The sequence below is a fragment of the Tursiops truncatus genome, chromosome 20, assembly GCF_011762595.2.
Source record: "Tursiops truncatus isolate mTurTru1 chromosome 20, mTurTru1.mat.Y, whole genome shotgun sequence".
NCBI classification, from domain to species: Eukaryota; Metazoa; Chordata; class Mammalia; order Artiodactyla; family Delphinidae; genus Tursiops; species Tursiops truncatus.
Window position 1 is genome coordinate 11,749,870 of NC_047053.1, and position 21,563 is coordinate 11,771,432.

Here is a 21,563-nt window from a genome sequence, read left to right on the forward strand (position 1 = left end):
TCACTATTAGGGTCACAGAAGCTCTCGCATCCCCCAGCGAGACTCGGGGTACTGGTACTTTGGTGAGCAAGGCCGAAGCCTCGGGCCACATCGCAAACCCTGCCCTGCGGGGCGGGGCCTGTAGGTTCCGCCTTCCACCGCGGCTCCGCCTATAGCCGGGGCCCGTCACTCGGGGTGCGCGGGACTCGGCCTTCCTCAACCAATGGGAAGACGAGAATTCGTCGTGTTGAGCGTGGCTGGAAAGATTGGCAGACGAGGCCCCGCCTCGGCGCCTCTGTCCCGGATGAAGTGTGCTGGAAGGGGCGCCCGGGCCCCAGACTCAATCGCTGTCATGGCTGCACGGTCTGTCACTCTCGGCATCGACCTGGGCACCACGTCTGTGAAGGCGGCCCTGGTGGAGGCCGCGCGCGGCGACCCTTCCGGGTTCGTGGTACTGGCGAGCTGTGCCCGGCCTGCGCGGGCCGAGACTGCGGCCCAGAGCGCGGCGGCGGGGCCCCAGGTGAGGCAGCGCCCTGGAGCCTCGCCGCCTCCAGGAGCCTCCAGACACCCTCTTCCTCCTCAAAGAAGTCTCCCTGACTGCTCCAGCCTGCCTGATCTCTGCCTGCCCGCTGCAACTCCCTCGATCCGATAGATCTCCTCCCAGGAGCTTTCCCACCTGCTGGCACCGATCGCCCCACTCTCGGGCCTTCTTTGGGAGCCTTGACCTTGGCGCTATACCCCCGTGCTCTCTGCCCTCCACTTTCTGTATCCTGACCTGAAGGAAATTGCTCTCCTGCATATGGAGCGATCTCAGGCTGCCTTCTCATTCTTGCGGCTCTCTGCTCCTCACATCTGCAGGTGTCCTCAAATTCAGGATTCAGCTTGTTCCCTAGGGCGGTGTCTGGGTTTTCCTTGAGAAATCAGACGCAAAATCCAGCGTAACCTGCCGCTCTCTCATCCCGCAGGAGTGGATTGTGGGTGGAGGAACTCAAACACTTGGACAGCAAAAGTCCCCTGGCCCCAAAGGCTGAGATACCTTGGAAGAAAGACACCAGGACAGATAGACATTGAGAGATACCACAATTAAAATGTTAGAAAAAGGTCAGATTGATAATTCTACACGAAAACTAGTGTTTTGTGAAAGCTACAATATAGAAATGGAGAATTTCACCACAGTGGGCTCAATTGCAAGTTGTGGGTTCAGAAAGGATGTCAGTCCTCAGAGATGGATTCCATTAATTCCTTGAAAAAGGTAGCTTTATGTTCAGTTCATTGATAATACAGATTAATATCAAGGAACTTTCTGTGTATCCTCATGACTTTTTTTTTTTTTCCTGGATCTCAGCTTGTTCTTATAATTGAAATAGATGACCTCTATGGCCCCTTCCAGCCACAAACCTCGATTTTCTGAGCCAAACCCCACTCCCAATAGCTTTGTTTTTCACAAGCTCTTGCCACATACCTGGACTCAGTCCTTTAGGGTTCAGAGTCCATCTTGATCAGAAGCATTTCAGAGGATAAAGATTTCAGGAGCACTTCGCATTTTCATAGAGCCTTTCAAAATTAGCTTGGTTGGGGCATCAGGACATTTTAGAATGATTATCTCACTTCATGGACCATGAAGTGGAGGCAATGTCAGCTCTGACCCTGTGGGGGTAGGCAGCAGAGCTGCGATTACAGGGGTGGGTTTTAGGCAGTGCCCTTTTCTCTTGAAATAGGGCCACTTCTTGAAAACTACTTTCCCCACTTCCCCCAGTGTCCAGCACAGTGTTCTGTGTTTACAGGCATGCCCAGTGCTCCACACCTGCCTAAGGGGGGGGTTTAGGGGAGGCCGGTAATAGCCCCCCTTGCATCCTCCACATGTGTGTTGTGCTCTGGGACAAACAGCCTTGTTGTAAGTTCACCTATAGCAGGATTTCTTCACCTTGGCACTGTTGATATTTGGAGGTTGGATGATTCTTTGTTGTGGGGTGCTGTCCTGTGCGTTGTAGGATGTTCAGCAACATCCCTGGCCTCTAACCCACTGCATGCCAGTAGAACCCTCCTCCCCAGATGCGACACCCAAAAATGCCTCCATATTGCCAAATGCCCCCGAGGGGACAAAAATCATCCCTGGGGTAAACACTACTGATCCATAGAAACACCTGGTGGCTCTGTTCTTTCCTCATGTCCATATTTCTCACTCTTTAGAAGCATTGTGTACTCCACGGTCAACTTTGGCAGCTTTGTGGAAGGTCAGACTTTTAGCTCTTTGCAACTTTAAAATATCAAGATTTTTGAGGGAAGCTCTGCGACCCTTTCTGTGTTATGAATTTTACCTGTCTGGGCCTCAGTTTCCCCATCTGTAAAAAGGGGTGTGGGGGAGGAGGGTTGAATGAGTTCCTAAATTCTTTTTTCAAATCTGAATTTCTAGCATCTGATCTGAATGTAGACCACTTGATATTCTGAATCAAGGAATGGGGGCAGCGCCTTTCCTGTGACATTGTGGGTGTATCCACTGTCTGTCCAAGAATTGCTCCCCCATCACACTCACCACTAAAACTCCCCACACACTGAGTGCCTCCTTGCCTTCGCTCCCCTCTGGCCTGTTTCACTCCTCCGCTGTCCTTACCTACACAGCTCACCCACCCTAGGCCCATTTTAAACAGCAGCTCCTCTGTCCTGCGTTCATGTACCATCTGGGTTCATGCCACGTGGGAACTCTTTAAACCAGCACTGTGCAGTGCAAATGTGAGCCACACGCGTAATTTTCAACTTTCTGGTGCCCGTATCAAAAAATAGTAAAAAGGAACCGTAAAATTAAGGTTCATTGCTTATTATTTTAACCCAATGGATCCAAACATATCATTTCCATATGTAATAATCAATATAGAATTATTAATGAGATATTGTGCTTTTTTTTTTCGTACTAAATCTGAAATAGATTTCAATTCAGACTAGCTGTGTATAGCTGATGACTGGCGTGTTGGACAGGGCAGGTGTAAACAAATGCCTCTTCCCTGCTTCCTTCTTCCTTTGCCCACTGTCTTATTTCTTCCCTCCTGGGGGATCACGCATAGCCATGCATCTCCTCTCTGCCCCATCTTTTACTGCCCGCTCAGTTCTACTGTAGTCTCTCCTGCATAAAGAGTCTTGTTAGGATGTAGGGTTGCCTCCTCAAGGAAATGCTCTGTGTTCCCTCTCCTCTCCTTCCCCAGCCCTACCCCTCCTCACCTTTCTTCTTTCTACTCCTTCTATCATGTTTGTTTGGAGCCAAGAACTGCCACAGCCCGAGGCCAGCAGGCTGACAAATAAAGGCTTAACTCCAAGGAGGGGAGGCCTTCACTGCCCCCGGAACACATGCAAGCCCTCAGGGCATTCGGGAAATGTTTGCCAGATGGATGAACTGGAGCAAACACTAGGGCTGGTCCTCAGGTGCTTTAGTCCAGGAAGCCTTTCTTGCCTACACCTTTCCTGCTGGGTTCCATCCTTCCTCTACCCCAATGCTTCATGTGCCTTGCCAAAGACCTTTGCCTTATTTCTTCTTGCAGCATGGTCTTTCTTGTGTTTTCCTGTCCTGCTGGACAGTAAGCTCCTGTAGGGCAGGGCAGTGCTTTTCTCAGCTCAGACTCTTCCACGGCAGCGGGCAGAGCCCAGGCCATTGGCTGAACTTAACCCACAGAAGCGCCTCATCTGTGAAGGGAGAAGTGGGACCTCGCCCACCACGTTCCTACTCCAGGCCCCGCTGGAGGTGGTGGAGAACCCTCAGGCCCATATCCCCTCCTTGAGGCCCCTCAGCAGGTCCTGGAAGTGACCTCGGTGGAATTAGGTGGGCAGCCACCACCCAGGAGGTCCCTGGCGCCTCTGCCCTCCTTCCCCTGCCTGTGTGTGTACCTCTGTCCAACGTATCCTGTTCTGTTTCCAGGGGCAAGAGCAGGATGTGAGGAGAATCATCCAGGCCCTCCACGAGTGCCTTGCTGCCCTTCCCCGGCAGCAGCTCTGCAAGGTCTGTGGCATCGGAGTGTCAGGACAGATGCACGGAGTCATGTTCTGGAAAACAGGCCAAGGTATGCTGAGCTTGGGGGTGATCACGTGCTGTTAACAGTCACCCTGTGATCTCAGGTGGCCTCGGCCTGCAGCGGCTTGAAGCAGGGTTTTGGTTGCCCTGGCCAGAGACTGAAGTTAGGCTGCAACAGTGAGAGTGCTGAATCCTAGCCACTAGACCACCAGGGACCAGCGGCCAGTGATAAGACTCTAGCCCGTCGGCTTTGTAGAAATGAATTTCCACAAAGAGACAGAAAGTAGTGAAACAAGTAAAGTGTTTATTAGGAGGGAAAAGGGTACGTGTGTATAGACACACAGGCAGGCTCAGAGGGGCAGAGGCTCTCAGAGGCTTGCGCCCTCGTGGTAGTTTGAATCACTTATATGGGGCATTTCTTCTGATTTCCCTTGGCCAATCCTCTTGCTTTGACTGGCTCTGAGTCCGTATTTGGTTTATCTCAGGGTCCTCCCCTGTGTGTGCGCACATCTCTTAGGCAAGGTGGATTCTAGCAAAGAGGCCTACGGGTAGGTTGACATCACCTACTATGGAGTGGCACCCCTTCCCTTTTTGACCCCCGAGGAGCCTTTCTGTGCACGTGTACTTGGGAAGGGCGCCTTGATCTTGAGAATGAGGAATATGTGGTCTCTTTATCTTTTATCTGGACAGCCCTCAACGCTTCGCTCCGCTATTACCTTATCTTGGAGTATCTGTCCGCAGGGGACAGACTCCAGCTGCTCAGCCTGGGGCCCTTCTATCTCCTGCCTCCCCTGGAACCAGAAAAGGGCTGCCAAGGGCTCTCTGTGAAGGGTCAGGTTATTCTGCTGCCTCTTGCGTTTTGTGTACATCCTGTCCTGTTCAAAGGAGGTAATGAAGTGAACTGTCCACTCACACGTTATTCATGAACAGGGAGAGGAGAAGAGTGGGTTCTCTCTGATTCTCTGTTGGGTTCAGTGGAGTGGACTTTCCACAGCCTTCTCTTTCTTTGTGCCAGTGTCTTGGAGCATCAGTGCCAACAACCAAGAGATTAGTGTAGCTGTAGATTCCAAGACGCAGAGGAAACTCTTCTGAATTTAGGCATAGTTTTTGTTGTTTAACATAATCACAGATATTTGTGATTTTTCCATTCCAGGGCACATCCTTTTCATGGGCACAGTTGCTAAGCATCATTTAGTTGGTCGTATTCTTTCAGGAGGTCTGCCACAGTGCAGAGGTGGGTGGCCTGTTCTGTTTGGCCTCTAGGAGGAGTATTAAGCCAGGAAAACAGCAGTGAGCACTTCGCATGCCAGGTGCTGAGCTAAGTATATTACCTGTGTGATCTCATTGAATTTTCCCAACACCCTTATGACATGGGTTACATTACTCTCCCTCTTGTGCAGATGAGACCTGGAGGTTCAGAGAGGATAAAATAATATGCTCAGGGTCATGTGGCAGCAAGTAGCAACTCCAGCTTTTCTCTTTTTTAATTAATCTTTATTTTGGCTGCGTTGGGTCTTTGTTGCTGCGCACAGGCTTTCTCTGGTTGCGGCGAGCGGGGACTTCTCTTGTTGCGGAGCACGGGCTCTAGGAGCGCGGGCTTCAGTAGTTGCAGCACGCAGGCTCAGTAGTTGTGGCTCGCGGGCTTAGTTACTCCACAGCATGTGGGTTCTTCCCAGACCAGGGCTCGAACCCGTGTCCCCTGCATTGGCAGGCGGATTCTTAACCACTGCGCCACCAAGGAAGTCCCGTGACTCCAGCTTTTGTACTCAAGTCTGTCTGACTTCAGACACTGAACTTTGAAAATCTCCCAGGAGGACCAGAGTCACAGGAGGACACACTAGCTCAATGAAGGGAGGACTTTCCCAACAGAATGTCCAAGGCAGGATTAGACTCCTGTAGGAAGTTATGAGCTCCTGTTACGGCAAGTGTTAAAAAAAATTTTTTTTTTAATTATAGAAAGTTCGACATAGACATAAAAGTAGGGAGAACAGCATTATGAACTGACACATACCCATCACCCAGCTTCAAAACTATCAACTTTTCACTGCAGGTGTTTTAAGCGTAGTATGGATGGCTACTTTGCGGGGTGGAGGCTGTAGTTAAGGAGGTTGGACATTGGATTCACCCCTCCTCTGCCTAGAGGATCAGTGATTCCGATTCCCCTGGGCCAAGTGAGTGGTGACTTGCCTCTTGGTGGCTTGACAGGGGTCTGGTGGTGCATCCTTTGATCAGTCCCCAGGGGGGGCCTGGGTGACTGCCGAAGCCCACCCAGGCTCTCCCCCTCCTCCTCTCCCTTTGTCTGCCTGTCGTCAGGCCAGCTGGGACCACGGGAGCTGCTCGGCTCCAATCCCCAGCAGGAGTGAAAGGCCAGTTCTGGTGTTAGAGCTGAACTCTCAGGGGGAGTCTAGGTTGTAAAAGTTTTTAAACTCCTTAATTTTGCAGTAACAAGAATAAACGTCCTTTTGATACTAAAACCCTTCCCAAAGAGGACAGCAGAGATCTAATGATTGTGCTCCGGTCACACGCCTTCCTTTCTGCCCGTCTCCTGGCCTCTGTAACGACCACACAAACCATCGCCCACATCGGTGGAGAGAGCTGCTTAATATTTCATGGGGCCCACCTGCATGCCTTCTTGTTTTGGTTTCAGTTTCTGGGAAGGAGAGCCACTGTTTGACGATGATACCTGCTTAGCAGAGTGAGTGAAATCATATTTGAGATCAAGTCGTTCTGCTTTTAATAGCGGCTGTAATTCAGTTTGGTTTCGGGACCTACAATATATGAGGCTCTGTGCTGGGCCCCGCGGGAGACATAGAAACAGGATGCAGCCCTTGTCTTCCAGGGCTCGCTCAAGGCAGTCAACACAGACAGGCACCAGTAACCTGAGCGGAGAGCTAAGTGCTTCCACAAGGGCGCCAATTGGAGAAGAGAGGGAGTGACTAGTGTCTTCTGAGAGGCCTGTGGTTACACCAGTTTCCACATTCCATTTTCAGGCTCAGTAATAGCAGGAGAGAAGTGGGGATCATAAAATCAAGCTAAAAGGCCAGCAGCAGACAGGGAGAAATTATTCACTAGTATATAGTAGACAAAGGACGAATATGGGTGCATATAAAGAACAAAGAAAGGACCAATGGCCCTGTGGAAAAATGGGCAGAGGAAACCAACAGGCAATTCCTAGAAGAGGAAATACAAATAGCTAATAAGCATATGAAAAGATGCTCGGTGTCATTAGGAATTAGGAAAATGCAGAGGAAAACAACAACGAGAAATCATTTTCCACCCACTGGATTGTAAGAAAGCAGTTTGAGAATGTCAAGAGTTGGCAAAGGGGGTGGAAAATTGGTTTTTTAAAATATCACTCCTGGTAGTATATATTAGCTTGGCCGTTTCAGAGGGCAGTTTGGCAGGGTGTTTGGTGGGCTTCCCTGGTGGCGCAGTGGTTGAGAGTCCGCGTGCCGATGCAGGAGACGTGGGTTCATGCCCCGGTCCGGGAAAATCCCACATGCCGCGGAGTGGCTGGGCCCGTGAGCCATGTCCGCTGAGCCTGTGCGTCTGGAGCCTGTGCTCCGCATCGGGAGAGGCCACAACAGTGAGAGGCCCGCGAACCGCAAAAAAAAAAAAAAAAAAAAAAAGATAAGAGAGTTATAGCAACTACAGGAAGAAAACTTCCAGCTGAACTAATATGAAACCCATTTGCTAACTGCCGGGGGTGAGGATAAAGCTTTTAAATTATACACTGTAAAAATAAGAGTTACTATGACTCAGTGGCCCTACTACCTAAAATCTGTTCAGGAAAAGGACTTTAACATGTATATGCAAAAGAGGCATAATCATGGTCACTCATGGCATCCTTGTTTATTGTAGTGAAAACTGTGACGTTTCCTCATGGGGGAGTGGTTAAATAGATGTTGGTACCCCACGCTGTAGAATGGTATGCAGTAGTTGAAAAGAATAAGGTGCACTCACATGTACTAATGTGGAAAGAATTCCAGGACATGTTGCTGGATGATAAAAACAACCACTAAAAAAATACATACAGTATAGTACTGTTTGTTTTTAAAAAACAGACAAAACCAAAATATAATAAAACCCAGCCCAAATCAACCAAACCAAAGAGAGTATGTTGTGTGAGTATAAAAACCCAACAACGGGACTTCCCTGGCGGTCCAGTGGTTAAGACTCCGCGCTTCCAGTGCAGGAGGTGCAGATTCTATCCCTGGTCAGGGAACTAAGATCCCACGTGCTGCACGGCCAAAAAATAAAAAAACCCAAAAAAACTCTACAAGTGCTAACAGTGACAGGAAGGGGGCTGGGACTCTGATGGGGATGGTCAAGCAGGCCTTTTGCTTTATCTGTAATATTTGGACATTTTATATTGAGAATGCATTCACTTATCATTTGTATAATTTAAAAAAATTTAAATTATTATTATTATTATTTTTGCTAAAAAAAAGAAGAAAGTGAGAGAAAGGATATCCATCAGGCCAGATTCTGGAACAGACTGCCTGCACTTGAATCCTGCCTCTATCACTTAGTAGCTATGTGATCTTTGACAAGATTTTTAAAGCTTCTCTGAGTTTTATATGTCTTATGTGAAAATGGGGATAAATATCACACCTATGTTGTAAGGCTAATATGTAGATTAAAAAAATTAATATTTTTAAAGTGCTTTGAGCAATACCTGGTACATGGTAGGAACTTCGTATTTATTTTATAACACAAACAAAATAAAGATGATAGTCCTAAAAGTAAAAAGAAGAAAAAGGGTCAAAAGAGTTTTGGAAGCAGATAAAAGGGTTGAAGAAAAAGCTTCAGATTTCCAGCTTTAGGGCTGGGATAAGAATCCCAGCTTTAGGCAGAAACGTAATTGTGAGGGTGGACCACCCCATCCCCAGCTTACTCCCTCTTCCTGGGTGAAACTTAGTAAGCTTCAGGTGCATATTATCTGTGACCGCTTCCCTGCTCTTCTTTTTTTTTTTTTTTTTTAATGATTTTTATTGACCTATAGTTGATTTACAATGTGTTAGTTTCTGCTGTACAGCAAAGTGAATCAGTTATACATATACATATATCCAGTCTTTTTTAGCTGCTTTTCCCATATAGGTCATTACAGAGGGATTGAGTAGAGTTCCCTGTGCTATACAGTAGGTCCTTTCTTTCCTTTCTTTCTTTTTTTTTTTTAAGGCCGTACCTTGGGACCTGTGGAATCTTAGTTCCCTGACCAGGGATCGAACTGGACCCTCAGCAGTGAAAGCACTGAGTCCTAACCACTGGACCGCCAGGTCCTTATTAGTTAGGTCCTTATTAGTTATCTATTTTATACATAGCATTGTGTATATCTGAATCCCAATCTCCGAATTTATCTCTCCCCCACCCCATTCCCCCCTGGTAACCATCAGTTTGTTTTCTACATCTGTGACTCTATTTCTGTTTTGTAAATAAGTTAATTTGTACCTCTTTTTTTTTTTTTTAGCTTCCACATATAAGTGATATCATATGATATCACTTGCCTTTCTCTGTCTGCCTTACTTCACTCAGTATGACAATCTCTAGGTCCATCCACTCTCTGCTTTTCTGGGTACTGGCCAGAACCCCTGAGTGTGAGTGAAGCATTGTCATGGGTGATAAAGTCTGTCCTATAACCTCACTAGCAGAGTAGTCTCAAGGACATGCTGGTGCCAGTTCTCCATTTTTGGTCATCTCCTTCGTTCCAGGTTGTGAATGGACAGAGGCAGGGGCTGCCCCTGTGTTCGAGCCCAGAGCCGTGAGCCACCTGGTAACGTGGCAGGATGGCCGGTGTGGCAGCAAGTTCCTGGCTTCTCTGCCCCGGCCAGAGTCTCATCTCAGTGTGGCCACGGGGTTTGGCTGCGCAACCATCTTCTGGCTTTTGAAAAATAGGTACGGACACCTGTTGTTTGAATTGGGTGACGGATTTGCAGGGGAACGAGAGTGGCTAGGGAGCTGTACCTCTAGCTGGTCAGCATCACTCCACGTGCTGGACTGTCCCTCAGTGAGTGTGGCCCAGCACAGGGTATAGTCACAAGACTTAGACTTGGTCTACCACTGCTTCATTTCGCAGAGGGCTCTTATTGGTAATCTGATTCTCACCTGGAGGGGGAAAGAAGAGACCCGAGAGGGCCAGGGACTTGCCAAGGATCACAGGATGGGTTCACGGTGGGATCAGGGCTGCTGAGAACGGCTGATGTCCTGCTTTCCCAGGCACGGTGTGTCCTCCTAGGAGTACCCTCCCCTAAGGCTGACTCTGGCCAGCTTGGCTTGGAGGGGTTGGGAGGTTCCGCTGCTAGGGATCCACAGCCTGTGTGGTTCTGGCTGCTACCCAGCTATACCATGTCTAGTCCACACCGCCCACAGTTAGGTGCAGCACATGCTTTCAAGTCAATATTAAACCACGTTGAATTGTTTGGGGTATGAAAAACAGCCCAGAGTTCCTGAAGTCCTACGATGCAGCTGGCACTATTCACGACTATGTGGTTGCCATGCTGTGTGGCTTGACAAGACCCCTGATGTCCGACCAGAATGCCGCTAGCTGGGGATATTTCAACACCAGGAGCCAAAGCTGGAACTTGGAGACGTGAGTATAACCGTGCAGGCTGGCTTGAGGCTGAAGGGCAGAACCTCTAAAGCGGGAGCTTCAGTGGGGCTTTCCCATCTGGGAATAATGGAGGATTCCACGAGGCCAAGGTCAGGTTCCAACACCCTCCAGCCTGTTCCAGTCCCCGGGCATGGGTGGGCCTGACTGTAAGTGAAGTTCTTGGGGAGGGGCGCCACCCACCACGCCATGCTGCCTGCTCCTCCACCGTTGCCCAGACCTAGGGTGGGCTCCCCAGTTCTTTCTGTGCCCTGAGCCAGCCCGTAGATTCCAAAGAACAACATCCATTCTTTAACATATTATTTTATTTTTTTAACTTTTTATTTTATATTGGAATATAGTTGATTAACCATGTTGGGTTAGTTTCAGGTGTACAGCAACGTGATTCAGTTATACATATACATGTATCTGTTCTTTTTCAAATTCTTTTCCCGTTTAGGTTGTTACATAATATTGAGCAGAGTTCCCTGTGCTATACAGTAGGTCCTTGTGGGTTATCCATTTAAAATATAGCAGTGTGTACATGTCAATCCCAAGTCCCTAGCTATCTCTCTCCCCCACCCTAATGTATTTTAAAATAGGGTTAAGAAATGGAAGTAGTAGGCTTAAGGGATGCCTTTTAAGTTCCCTTTAAGCAATCATTTGCCTTTTCAGGTCCAGCAGTCCAGTGCCCTATAAGTTCACTGCCTTCAGGGTCCAAATTCTGAGCTCTGTAATAAAACAAAAAGCACCTGGTAATTCAGGTAAAGGACTTTCCAGCATGTTTTATAAAATTGGCAGCCCCATGTTCACTAACCGCGAGTGATGGATGCATTTGGTATTCAGGAGACTGATGGGTTTGACTTTGGTTTGGCCTGTGCTAACCAGCTGTGACTTTGCTCTAAAACTCCAGCTTCCTCCCTTTGCACAGTGTTTGCTCTCCCTTCAAATGCAGGAGGCTGGATGCCGATGAAATCTGCTTCTTATCCAGTCCCTTCTGACTACCTCTGCTCAAACTGGTTGTGTTCTTCTCCAAGAGGCCCATCCCAAGCTCTTGAAAGCCAGGGTTCACTCTTTAAATAACCCAGGGCTTTTCCTCATGGTTTAAAAAAAGCCAAAGAGACGCTCTGTGAAAACACTGGATTCTGCCCTCCCTTCTTGAATGTGTATCCTATCGCGCTTTCCGTTGCTGAGTTTCCTGGAAACAACAGAAAACAGAAAACCAAGCACCAGGTAGATATGCTGTCCACTTTTGGTTTGCAGACTGAGGGACGCAGGCTTTCCCGTCCACCTACTCCCGGACGTCACCGAGCCTGGCAACGTGGCAGGCAGAACTTCCCGGGCCTGGTTTGAGATCCCAAAGGGGACGCAGGTGGGCGTGGCCTTGGGGGATTTGCAGGCCTCTGTCTATTCCTGCATGGCCCAAAGGACAGACGCAGGTAAGTCTGTCTTTGGTTCTCTCCTCAGACTTCTACTGGGGCCTCCTAAGCCCCAGCTCTGTGCCAGGGTCCGAGGGGCACCCATAGCCAGCAGTCGCAGCGTCCTCTTGACCATTATGTTAAAAACATGAAAAACACCCTCATCCCTACAGGTGAAGCCCCTGCCCCGGGAGCTTACAATTCAGCAGGGCAATTTCTATCCTGACCACAGTCTGTGCCTTTCTTCTCTAGAGACAGGTGAGGGAAATGACTCTCTCTAGTTGGCTGGTTTCTATGTGTCTCCATGACCAAGAAAATAGATTATTATTCAATAGGTTAGGGGTTTTGTTATTGTGTGTTTGTCAATGAAAGTTCCTCGGATCTGAGTAGAAGCGCAGACGTCCCTGTATTCCATGCAGGAGAGTCACAGTGAAGGGGAGACAGCAATCCAGGGCAGGGTAAAGGGCCAGATTGTAAATATTTTAAGCTTTGTGGGCCATTTTGTTTCTATCATAACTACTTCACAGCTGTTGGGGCAGGAAAGCAGCCATAGCCAATGCGTAAGTGAGTGGGTGTAGCTGTGTTCCAATAAAACTTTATTTAGAGAGGCTGACATGTGAATTTCATAAAATGTTCATGTGTCATGAAATATTCTTCTCCTCTTCATTTCTTTTCAACCTTTTAAAAAGGTAAGAACACGCTACTGGGATTGTAAAATGGTGCAGTCCCTTTGGAAAACAGTCTAGCAGTTCTTCAAAAGTTAAACGTGGAATTACCATGGGACCCTGCCATTCCACTCCCATGTGTATACTCAAAAGAATTGAAAACACATGTCCGCACAAAAAACTTGTACACAAATGCTCCTAGCAGCCTTATTCATAATAGCCAAAATGTAGAAACAACCCAAATGCCCATCGACTGATAAATGGATTTTAAAAATGTGGTGTATCCACAGAGCTAAAATGCTATAACATGTGAATGAAAGTGAAAGGCCACATAGTATATTATTCCATTCCTGTGAAATGTCCAGAACAGGCAAATCCGTAGAGGCAGAAAGCAGATTCATGGTTGTCTAGGGCTGGGACACGGGGTTGATTGCTAACCAGTATGGGATTTCTTTCTGGAGTGGTGAAAATGTCCTAAAATTAGGTCTCAGTGATGTTTGTACAACTCTGTGAATATACTAAAAAGCACAGAACTGTACACTTTAAAAGGGTGCATTTTATGGTGAATTTTCTGAATTACGTCTCAATAAAGCTATCATTTAAAAAAAAATGGAAGAGACTTTCTTAGCTCCTGGGCCATACAAAAACAGATGGCAGGCTGGATATGGCCTGGGGGCTGTCGTTGGCCCCTCCTGGGGCTGGGGTAGACTTTGGGTCTGCCTCCCCGAGCAGGGTGATTGCAGGCTGTGTGTCTCATCTGATCCTCAGGGCAGCCTGGCTGAGTGGGCCCACTTTGAGAGCCTCGCCTTGTTATCAACGGGAACAGAGAAGTCATTCATCTTACTCGGATTTTCTTTGTCGTCACATCTTTTTTTCCTCCATCAGTTAGAACTATTACAATTTAACCTTGAGTTTAAAAACTCTGACCAGCACTATCCTCTGAAGCAGTAGTTTATTCCTATTTTAGTACATTCTTAAAAAATAAAATTTCAAGTGACTTTTTGTTTTGTTTTTGGTAGTAATTCCTCTTAATTCAAGATTAGGTGAGAGGGAAAGGTGAGATTCTGCCACTTAAAAAAATTTTTTTTATTGAAGTATAGTTGGTTTACAATGTTGTGTTAGTTTCAGGTGTATAACAAAGTGAATCTGTTATACATATACATATATCCAGATTCTGCCACTTTTGTTTGCACAAATATGTGATAAAATCTTTTAAGGTCAAAAACCCCATCTTTTTCTCCTGAATTTTCTCCCTGAGCCCTTGTCACCATCCAAAATGAGGATGATGATGCCTTTCTCATGGGGCAGTTGTCGTGATGCACTGGGACGGTGCCTGTAAAGAGCCTGGCTCTTTCCTCCTACCTGGTAGTCTTCAAATCTTAGGCTGTTCCCTCCACAGAGAGCTGTCATGTGCCTGGATATAAATGTCCTTTCTAGATGGTGGTCAAATGGGAAGAAGCTAAGCTTTAGGCTCCATCTTCACTGAGCTGGTTGTGGTCTCTGGTTCTAGACTGGGGCCGCTGGCCTGTGCCCAGCTGTGCGGTGTCCATGGGCAAGGCTGGTCGGCCCCCTTCGCTGACACTTCCCCCCCGAGGGGTTAGGTGGAGGGCATGATGCTTCTGGTTTATCGTCATGGTGAAAGTCTTGATGTGGCAGGAAGTCAAGGTTATTGACTTTCTGAGACTTGTTTTCACTCTCCTTGCCTCTGCCTCCCAGGAGGTAGGACAGTTGGATGCTGACCTCAGTTAGTTTAGCCCCAACAGACTGAGAGGAACAGGCTTTCTGGCCAGGTCTCGTGAGAAATGGAGGAGAGACTCCTGGGACAGTCTGTAGGCTCTGGCCTCCATCTAGAGGAGAAAATCATCCCTTCTGTTCTAGGTCTGGGAGCGTCCCCCCTGCTGGTGGAGGGAGGTTGAGAAACACACCTTGGAAATGAGAAGGAGGTGGTACCCACCAAAAATGAATGAAACCTCCCAAAGAATAAAACACTTGGGCTGAGGTCTGCCTCTCTGTGAATAGTAGCTTATTGCTGTGTAACAAATCGCTCCAATGCTTAGTAGCCTAAAACAGCAAACACTTATTATCTCACACAGTTTCTGAGAGTCAGGAGTCTAGGTGTGGCTGGATTGCAATCACACTGTCAGTCGGCTGGGGCTGCAGTCATCTGAAGGCTTGACTGGGCTGGAGGATCCACTTCTCAGCTCACTCGTGTGGCTCTTGGCAGGAGGCCTCAGCTCCTTGTAGGTGTTGGAGGACGGAGGGAATGAAAAGTACCCACCGAACTGAGAATGCATCTTGAGACTGAAAAATGAGGCAGGCGGCTCCGTATAATCAATGGGTCAGTTTATTCTAGGGTAACTTACAGAGTGGGATCAGGCAGACAATGATCTGGAAGCATTGGCAGCTGCATTCTGCACCACCAAGGGGCCTTTGGGACAGTTTTATAGTTAACCTAGGACATGAGGGTGGGTGCCTGGAAACAGGACATACACTCCTAAGTTAAGATGACTGAATGGGTAACTAGTCTCATGGGCTCTGGGAATACATCAGCAAAAGTCAGCATAGTTTGGGAACTAACAGAGCATAGAGGCCACCTGGCCCTAACCATTGTTAAACAATATCTACTAACTACAAAGCCCTTGACGACAGAGAAGTGATTCACCGCCTAGTGCAGTCCTGGGTAGGGTCAGCGGAAGGACAGGAGGGACCGTACGGGCTCAAGATGGGGTCAGTTATGCCAGCAACCATCCAGTGGGCCTCTCCACAGGGCTGCTCACGACGTGGTACCTGCCTCCCCTGGAGCAGGTGATCAGGATGGAAGCTGCAGTGCCCTTTTATGACCTGGTCTCCAGAGTCACACACTGTCACTTCTGCTTTACTCTCTTCATTAGAAGCCAGTCACTGAGTCCAGCCCACACTCAGGGGTGGAGGACTAGGCTCTTCCTCCTGAAAGGAGGAGTATCCAGGAATTTGTGGCACACTCTCCGACCCTGTTGTGACTTGTGGCCTCTGAGTTAGCCCAACAGGCCTAACCTCTGCTTTCTTTGGACCACATCCAGTTCTCAACATCAGCACCTCGGTGCAGCTGGTAGCCTCCATGCCTTCAGGATTCCAGCCAGTGCAGACTCCAGACCCTGCAGCTCCAGTCGCCTACTTCCCGTACTTTGACAGGACCTACCTGGCGGTGGCAGCATCCCTCAATGGGGGCAACGTGCTGGCCATGTTCGTCCACATGCTGGTTCAGTGGATGGCGGATCTAGGTAAGGGTGGCCCACACAGTGGTGTGTTCTCTGCTTGTCCTTTCTATGTGGCAGTGTCCTGGTGCTGAATGTGCTGTAAGTTTCTAGATTCTTGTCTCAGACCCAGCCAGATTCTAGCACATTCCCTCTGTCCTTAGGGATCTGAGCTTGTAGCCTTTCATCTTCTGAGCTGCCATCACCTACCCTTTTTTATTTTTTTTTTGCGGTACGCGGGCCTCTCCCTGCTGTGGCCTCTCCCGTTGCGGAGCACAGGCTCCGGACGCGCAGGCTCAGCGGCCATGGCTCACGGGCCCAGCCGCTCCGCGGCATGTGGGATCTTCCCGGACCGGGGCACGAACCCGTGTCCCCTGCATCAGCAGGCGGACTCTCAACCACTGCGCCACCAGGGAAGCCCATACTCTCTTTTTTGAGGCGCATCTTCTCCTCTAACCTTAACTGTGGAGTATCCTAATAGTCTCCTGGCTCTCCCTGGCCCCGCTATTACTTTCTCTGTCGGTAACCTTGCATTTGAGGTTTGCCTTCTGCTGGCTACAGACAGCGGAGAATAAAATGATCAAACATGAATGAGTGAAAAGACTGGTAGCACTTATTCCTGGAAAGTAGCACCTCTCCTCCTTTCTTGGAAGGGTCCCTGGAAACTCTGACGTCTTCCTGCTCTCTTCAGGGTGGAATTGATCAGGCCTTCCTCTGCTCTGCATTTACAGAGAAAGATGTAACCTCTTTCTTCCAGGAGAGCTTCCCTTTCTAAGTACTTAGGGTAGAAATGAAATTTCTGGCCAGCTGTCTAGAAATAGGGAGATCATGCTTATCAGATGCATGGGTCACTTGTAGGAGCTCAAAATCAGGTCATTCCAGGAAACATCCAACAGAATAACTAGGTGGGGCACAGGCCACAGGGAGCACCTGGGAAGTTCATACTGGTCATGCAGACAGGTGTTGCTGACCCACGTCAGTCCTTCCAGGCTGGCTGGGGGTGTCAGCATTGCGGGTAAGTTCTGCCCCCTTGGCTGGGAATCCCTCAGGAATGCTGCATTTAAAGAACAGAACTTTGATCTTGTTTTGCCTTGAATCAAGAAAGGTTTTAAAGATGCAGAACCAGTCATCAGAACCTTCAGGCAAGCCCTCTACTCAGATACTTCTTTAACTGCGTTGAGTCTGTCGACTGTTTACTGAGTTGGCTGGTGTTTCTATTTACACAGAAGTGACTGTTTTGCTCAGCCCTGAAAGAGTACGTAATACTTAAGTTTTCTCTAAGATTTTCAAAAAGAAAAGTCTTTTACATTTTCGTGGTTCTTATTTTGATGAAACAGAGGGTGCTTTGAAGGCTAGTAGTTTATATAACTTAACCTCCTATGAAATGTCTACATTGTTTCATTTGATTGAAAAAAATATATTTTTTTCTTTCTCATTCCTGAGGGTGTATAGTTGAGTTTGTATGAGTTAAATGTGCTGACGTTGAGACTCCTTGGGGACTTTTGGCCATACATTGGAAATACTCGTGGAGTTTTAAAAACCATGTTGATGTCCTAGTTTCACCCCCAGAAAAGCTGATTATTTGGCTTGGGGGAGAGGAGTGGGGCCTGAGCACGGCATTTTATAAAAGTTCCTCAGGTGATCCTGATGCTCTCAAGTGTTGGTAAGCACTGATCTAGAACCTTCTACTCAAAAAGCGTGGTCCTCAGGCCAACTGCACTGGCTTCCTCTGGGAGCTGATGACAAATGCAGAATCTCAGGCCCCACCCCAGGCACACTGAATCAGAAGCTGTGTTTTAATAAGATCCCTGAGTGATTCACATGCACATTCAACTCTGAGCTCTGGTCTAGACCGGTTGTTCGTAACCTCTGCCGAGGGGCAGGCTAGACTGTGATCAGCGCTGTGGTCCTGGGATTCCTGTGACACTAATAACAGGTGTGATGATACTTGTTGATCAGTGTATGCATTTGGTCCACCTAGGACCAAGAGTCCCACAGCTGCGGGATGGTAAGGACTCACAGCAGCGCTTACGAGCTCTCTCCTTGAAGATTGGGCTGGGGTCTGTAGTGAGAAAGGTGGCTGGGGTCTGGAGCAGAGCACAGCTAGCCAGAATATTTGAGTCCTGAGCTGGGAAGCAGCCAGCCACAGTGAGGAGAGGCAGCAAGTCAACCTATCCTTGCCCCCTGGTAACTCTATAGCCTGCAGCGAGGGGGTGCATGAACTCACACAGGCCTTCTCTGTTCCTGGCAGGCCTGGAGGCTGAAGAATCCACTGTGTACTCACGCATGATCCAGGCTGCTGCACAGCAGAAAGACACCTGCCTAACCATCACTCCAACGGTGCTGGGCGAGAGGCACCTGCCAGACCAGCTGGCCTCAGTGACCAGAATCTCCTCCTCTGACCTCTCCTTGGGGCACGTGACCCGGGCCCTGTGCAGAGGCATCGTTCAGAACCTGCACTCAATGCTTCCTTTTCAGCAGCTCCAAGAGTGGGGCGTGGAGCGGGTGATCGGCAGTGGGAGTGCGCTGTCCAGGAACGAGGTGCTGAAGCAGGAGGTGCAGAGGGCTTTCCCCTTCCCAGTGTCCTATGGGCAGGATGTGGATGCAGCTGTAGGGGCCGCTCTGGTTATGCTCCAGAGAAACCTTAACCAGCAGGAGTATTAGCACACTCATTGGCCAAAGGACTGTTGCAAAGTTTATCTAATTAACGTTCCTCTCCTTATCTTGGGATCATGCTTTTCCTGGACAGCTCTGTGGGCAGTTTTAAGCGATGCTTATTCTCAGGCCATCATTTTGACCAAGAACCAATCTTCAGGGCACACTCTAATAATGCAGCCAGGAGTCATCAACCAGATCCCAAATCAGTGCCTTCTGAAAGAGACTCACCTGAGAGCTGGTTGCAAATGTAGATGTGGGAGAGACAGAGAGAAAGGGAAAGATGGGTCACATGTACTGTTGGAAGAGTCTTCCCTACTGGATTGTGCCACATGACCCTGAGGCCCCTTTCCCAGTCTTGTTCTTCTCTGGCCACAGCCAGCTAGCTGGGGCAGAAGGTGACCCAAGGACAGTGATGCAGGCTGGCTGAGATGAAGATGCAGGGATCTGTGCTGGCCTTCTTGCCATGTACCTCCCCTCCAAGGAGAGCCTGCTTGGTGCTGCCGTGGTTCCTCACAACACAGCTGGCTTGAAGACACAGAACAGAGAAGAAAATGTGAGTGGCATGACCAGCCAAAGGGACAGATGCTGCATAACGCCACCATTCAGGCATGTTGTTCCCAAGAGTCTGACCAGACACCAGCAAGACTCTTTTCCAAGAGTGTGTCTGTGCGGCAGTGTGTTTTTGCCCCTGTGCATCCCTGGGAAGCCTTCCAAGGGAAGGGATGCAGCTGCGCATGCTCCTGTTAGAGAGAAAGCAGAGAGAATCCCTTGTCCCAAATGCCCCAGCTCTTCTTTCTCTTGGTGTGGGCCTTGCTGGCCCGCCATGTGTGCCTGGCTTGCAGAAACATCCCACTTGAGTCGGCATCTCTGCAGGGACCCCAGAGCATCTTAAACCTTCCCGTGGTTGGTAGGATGACCATGGAATGGCTTCCAGGAGAGGGCCACCATCGCTGTGTCTACTTCCACACTCCCAAGGGTGATCCCAGGTCCCTGACTCTGAGGCACCTGGGCGACTGTGAGTTTGGGAAGCAGTCATGTCTCTTTGTGAATGCCACGTTATGTGATTGTCTGAAACTCTTAATCTGCCTGGCTGTGCTGATTGAATTTCAGATACTAAAGTTCATTCTTCCAGAGCCTTGTCCCTTTAGTAAAACACACCTCTCTGCATTGGGAAGACTATAAATCTGGCACTGCCACAGGGTTTGGGAGGTTGGACATAACTCTGGGGATCATTTGTAGAAGCCCTGCCTGCCCCATGGTTCTGCCGGGACAAGCAGCTGCAGATCACTCAGGAACGTCATGTAATTGTTCTCTTGGCCAGAATGAGTTGACACCATATTTTGAGAGAGAAGTCACCTCGGGATGGGCCAAAGGATAGCAGAGAGCCCTGCCCATCAGGAGGAACTGGCCCTCCGATGTCAGGGAGGCAGCCTGTCTTGCATTCCCAGGATGCTGTGGGTGGAGTCTAAATATATATTAGGAGCTGGATGGGTATCCTGCGAAGCACCATAACTCTCTGTCCCCTTTCCGCATGTCCACACTACCTCTGAGGGCTAAGCCTTGCACGGTCCAGGCTTGCCAGCTGGTGGTCCTGTTGTCATTTCTATTGCACTTGGCCTGGAGCCTCTGCAGGGGTTTGAGTACAGCTGCCAGGGCCTCATTTCTCCAGCCTGAAGTCATAAACCACTCGTTGCTTCTGCTCTCGTTCTCAGGAGGTACCATTCTGATCCTCAGATGAGGAGCTGGGTCATTAGGGCTGTTTGCCAATACCCTGATCTTAAGCACATGGTAGGCTAGCAGTTCCCCACCTGATTTGCTTTGGCCAGTAAAACGTCAGCAGAAGTTTGTCGCTTCCAGGCAGAAGCCCTTTGGAGCCAATGTGAGATTTGCCACACTCTGTTCCCTTTGCTGTAAGTGACCTGGGGTGTCCCAGAGAGGAGGCTCTGCTGCCCTGGGTCCCACATGAGGGCAATGTGGTGTAGAGCCCTCACCAAACAGCGAGTGACTCATAGTGTGACTGAGAAATAAACCTTTGATGTTTGATGCTACTGAGATTTGGGAGCTGTTTGTTACCACAGGATAACTTAGTTCATTCTGACTGCTACAGCCATGGTAGACACTGTGCCTGAGAAGTCCCAGCATAGACCCAGGTGAATCATATTTATGAAGCATCTACTAGGAGATGGGTGTTCTATCAGGCACGGTGATGTATTGTTGAATTCCCCTCACTAGGGAATGAAATAAACGCTATAACAGATTTACCCACATGCCAAGAAGGAGGAGCAATTCATTCTTCATGCAAGCGACATCGAAAAAAGAAACCTTAGAAAGTTTCAGTCCATTGCTACTAACAAAAGTTAGCGTTTTTTTTTTGTTTTTTTTTTTTTGCGGTACGCGGGCCTCTCACTGTTGTGGCCTCTCCCGTTGCGGAGCACAGGCTCCAGACGTGCAGGCTCAGCGGCCGTGGCTCACGGGTCCAGCTGCTCCGCGGCATGTGGGATCTTCTTGGACCGGGGCACGAACCCGTGTCCCCTGCATCGGCAGGCGGACTCTCAACCACTGCGCCACCAGGGAAGCCCAAGTTAGCATTTTTTGAGTACCTACAATGGACTAGAAGCTAATCTGGACTCTACTTGTTTGAACTCATTTTATCTTCACAATAATCCTAGAAGGTGGGTATATTATCCCCATTTCACAGATGAAGAAACCGAAACACAAAAACATTAAGTTACTTACGTAAGATCACGACTCTAGGATTCCGAGCCCGCTTTCTTTGTTATTCTAGGCAGCGAGGTCAGGTTAGGCAAACGTGTTTATGTTAAAGTGATTGGCCTGACCAGGGTGTGTGAATTGTCTGGTGTCACTTGGTCATAGGGCAGGTGCAAGGGTGTCGTGGGAGTGGTGGCTGGAAATGTTGGGCAGACGGAGAAGGGTGGTGGATGCCAGAGAGTTTGGACTTTCTCCTGTGGGCAGCGGAGGGGAGGGAGGGGATTGGAGATTCTTGGGCTTTGGGAGAATAGCTGGCAG

General features: G+C 48.8%; 1 protein-coding gene across 1 annotated transcript; it reads left to right on the forward strand.

Annotated features, from left to right (window-relative positions):
- The first annotated feature begins 77 nt into the window (after positions 1–77).
- SHPK (sedoheptulokinase) lies at positions 78–20,803 on the forward strand. The gene is made up of 7 exons (XM_033847982.2): positions 78–499; positions 3,884–4,025; positions 9,688–9,871; positions 10,413–10,565; positions 11,826–12,001; positions 15,705–15,905; positions 18,130–20,803. The coding sequence occupies exons 1-7, from the start codon at positions 203–205 to the stop codon at positions 18,540–18,542; spliced, it is 1,566 nt and encodes a 521-aa protein (XP_033703873.2). The 5' UTR covers positions 78–202; the 3' UTR covers positions 18,543–20,803.
- The last annotated feature ends 760 nt before the right edge of the window (positions 20,804–21,563 follow it).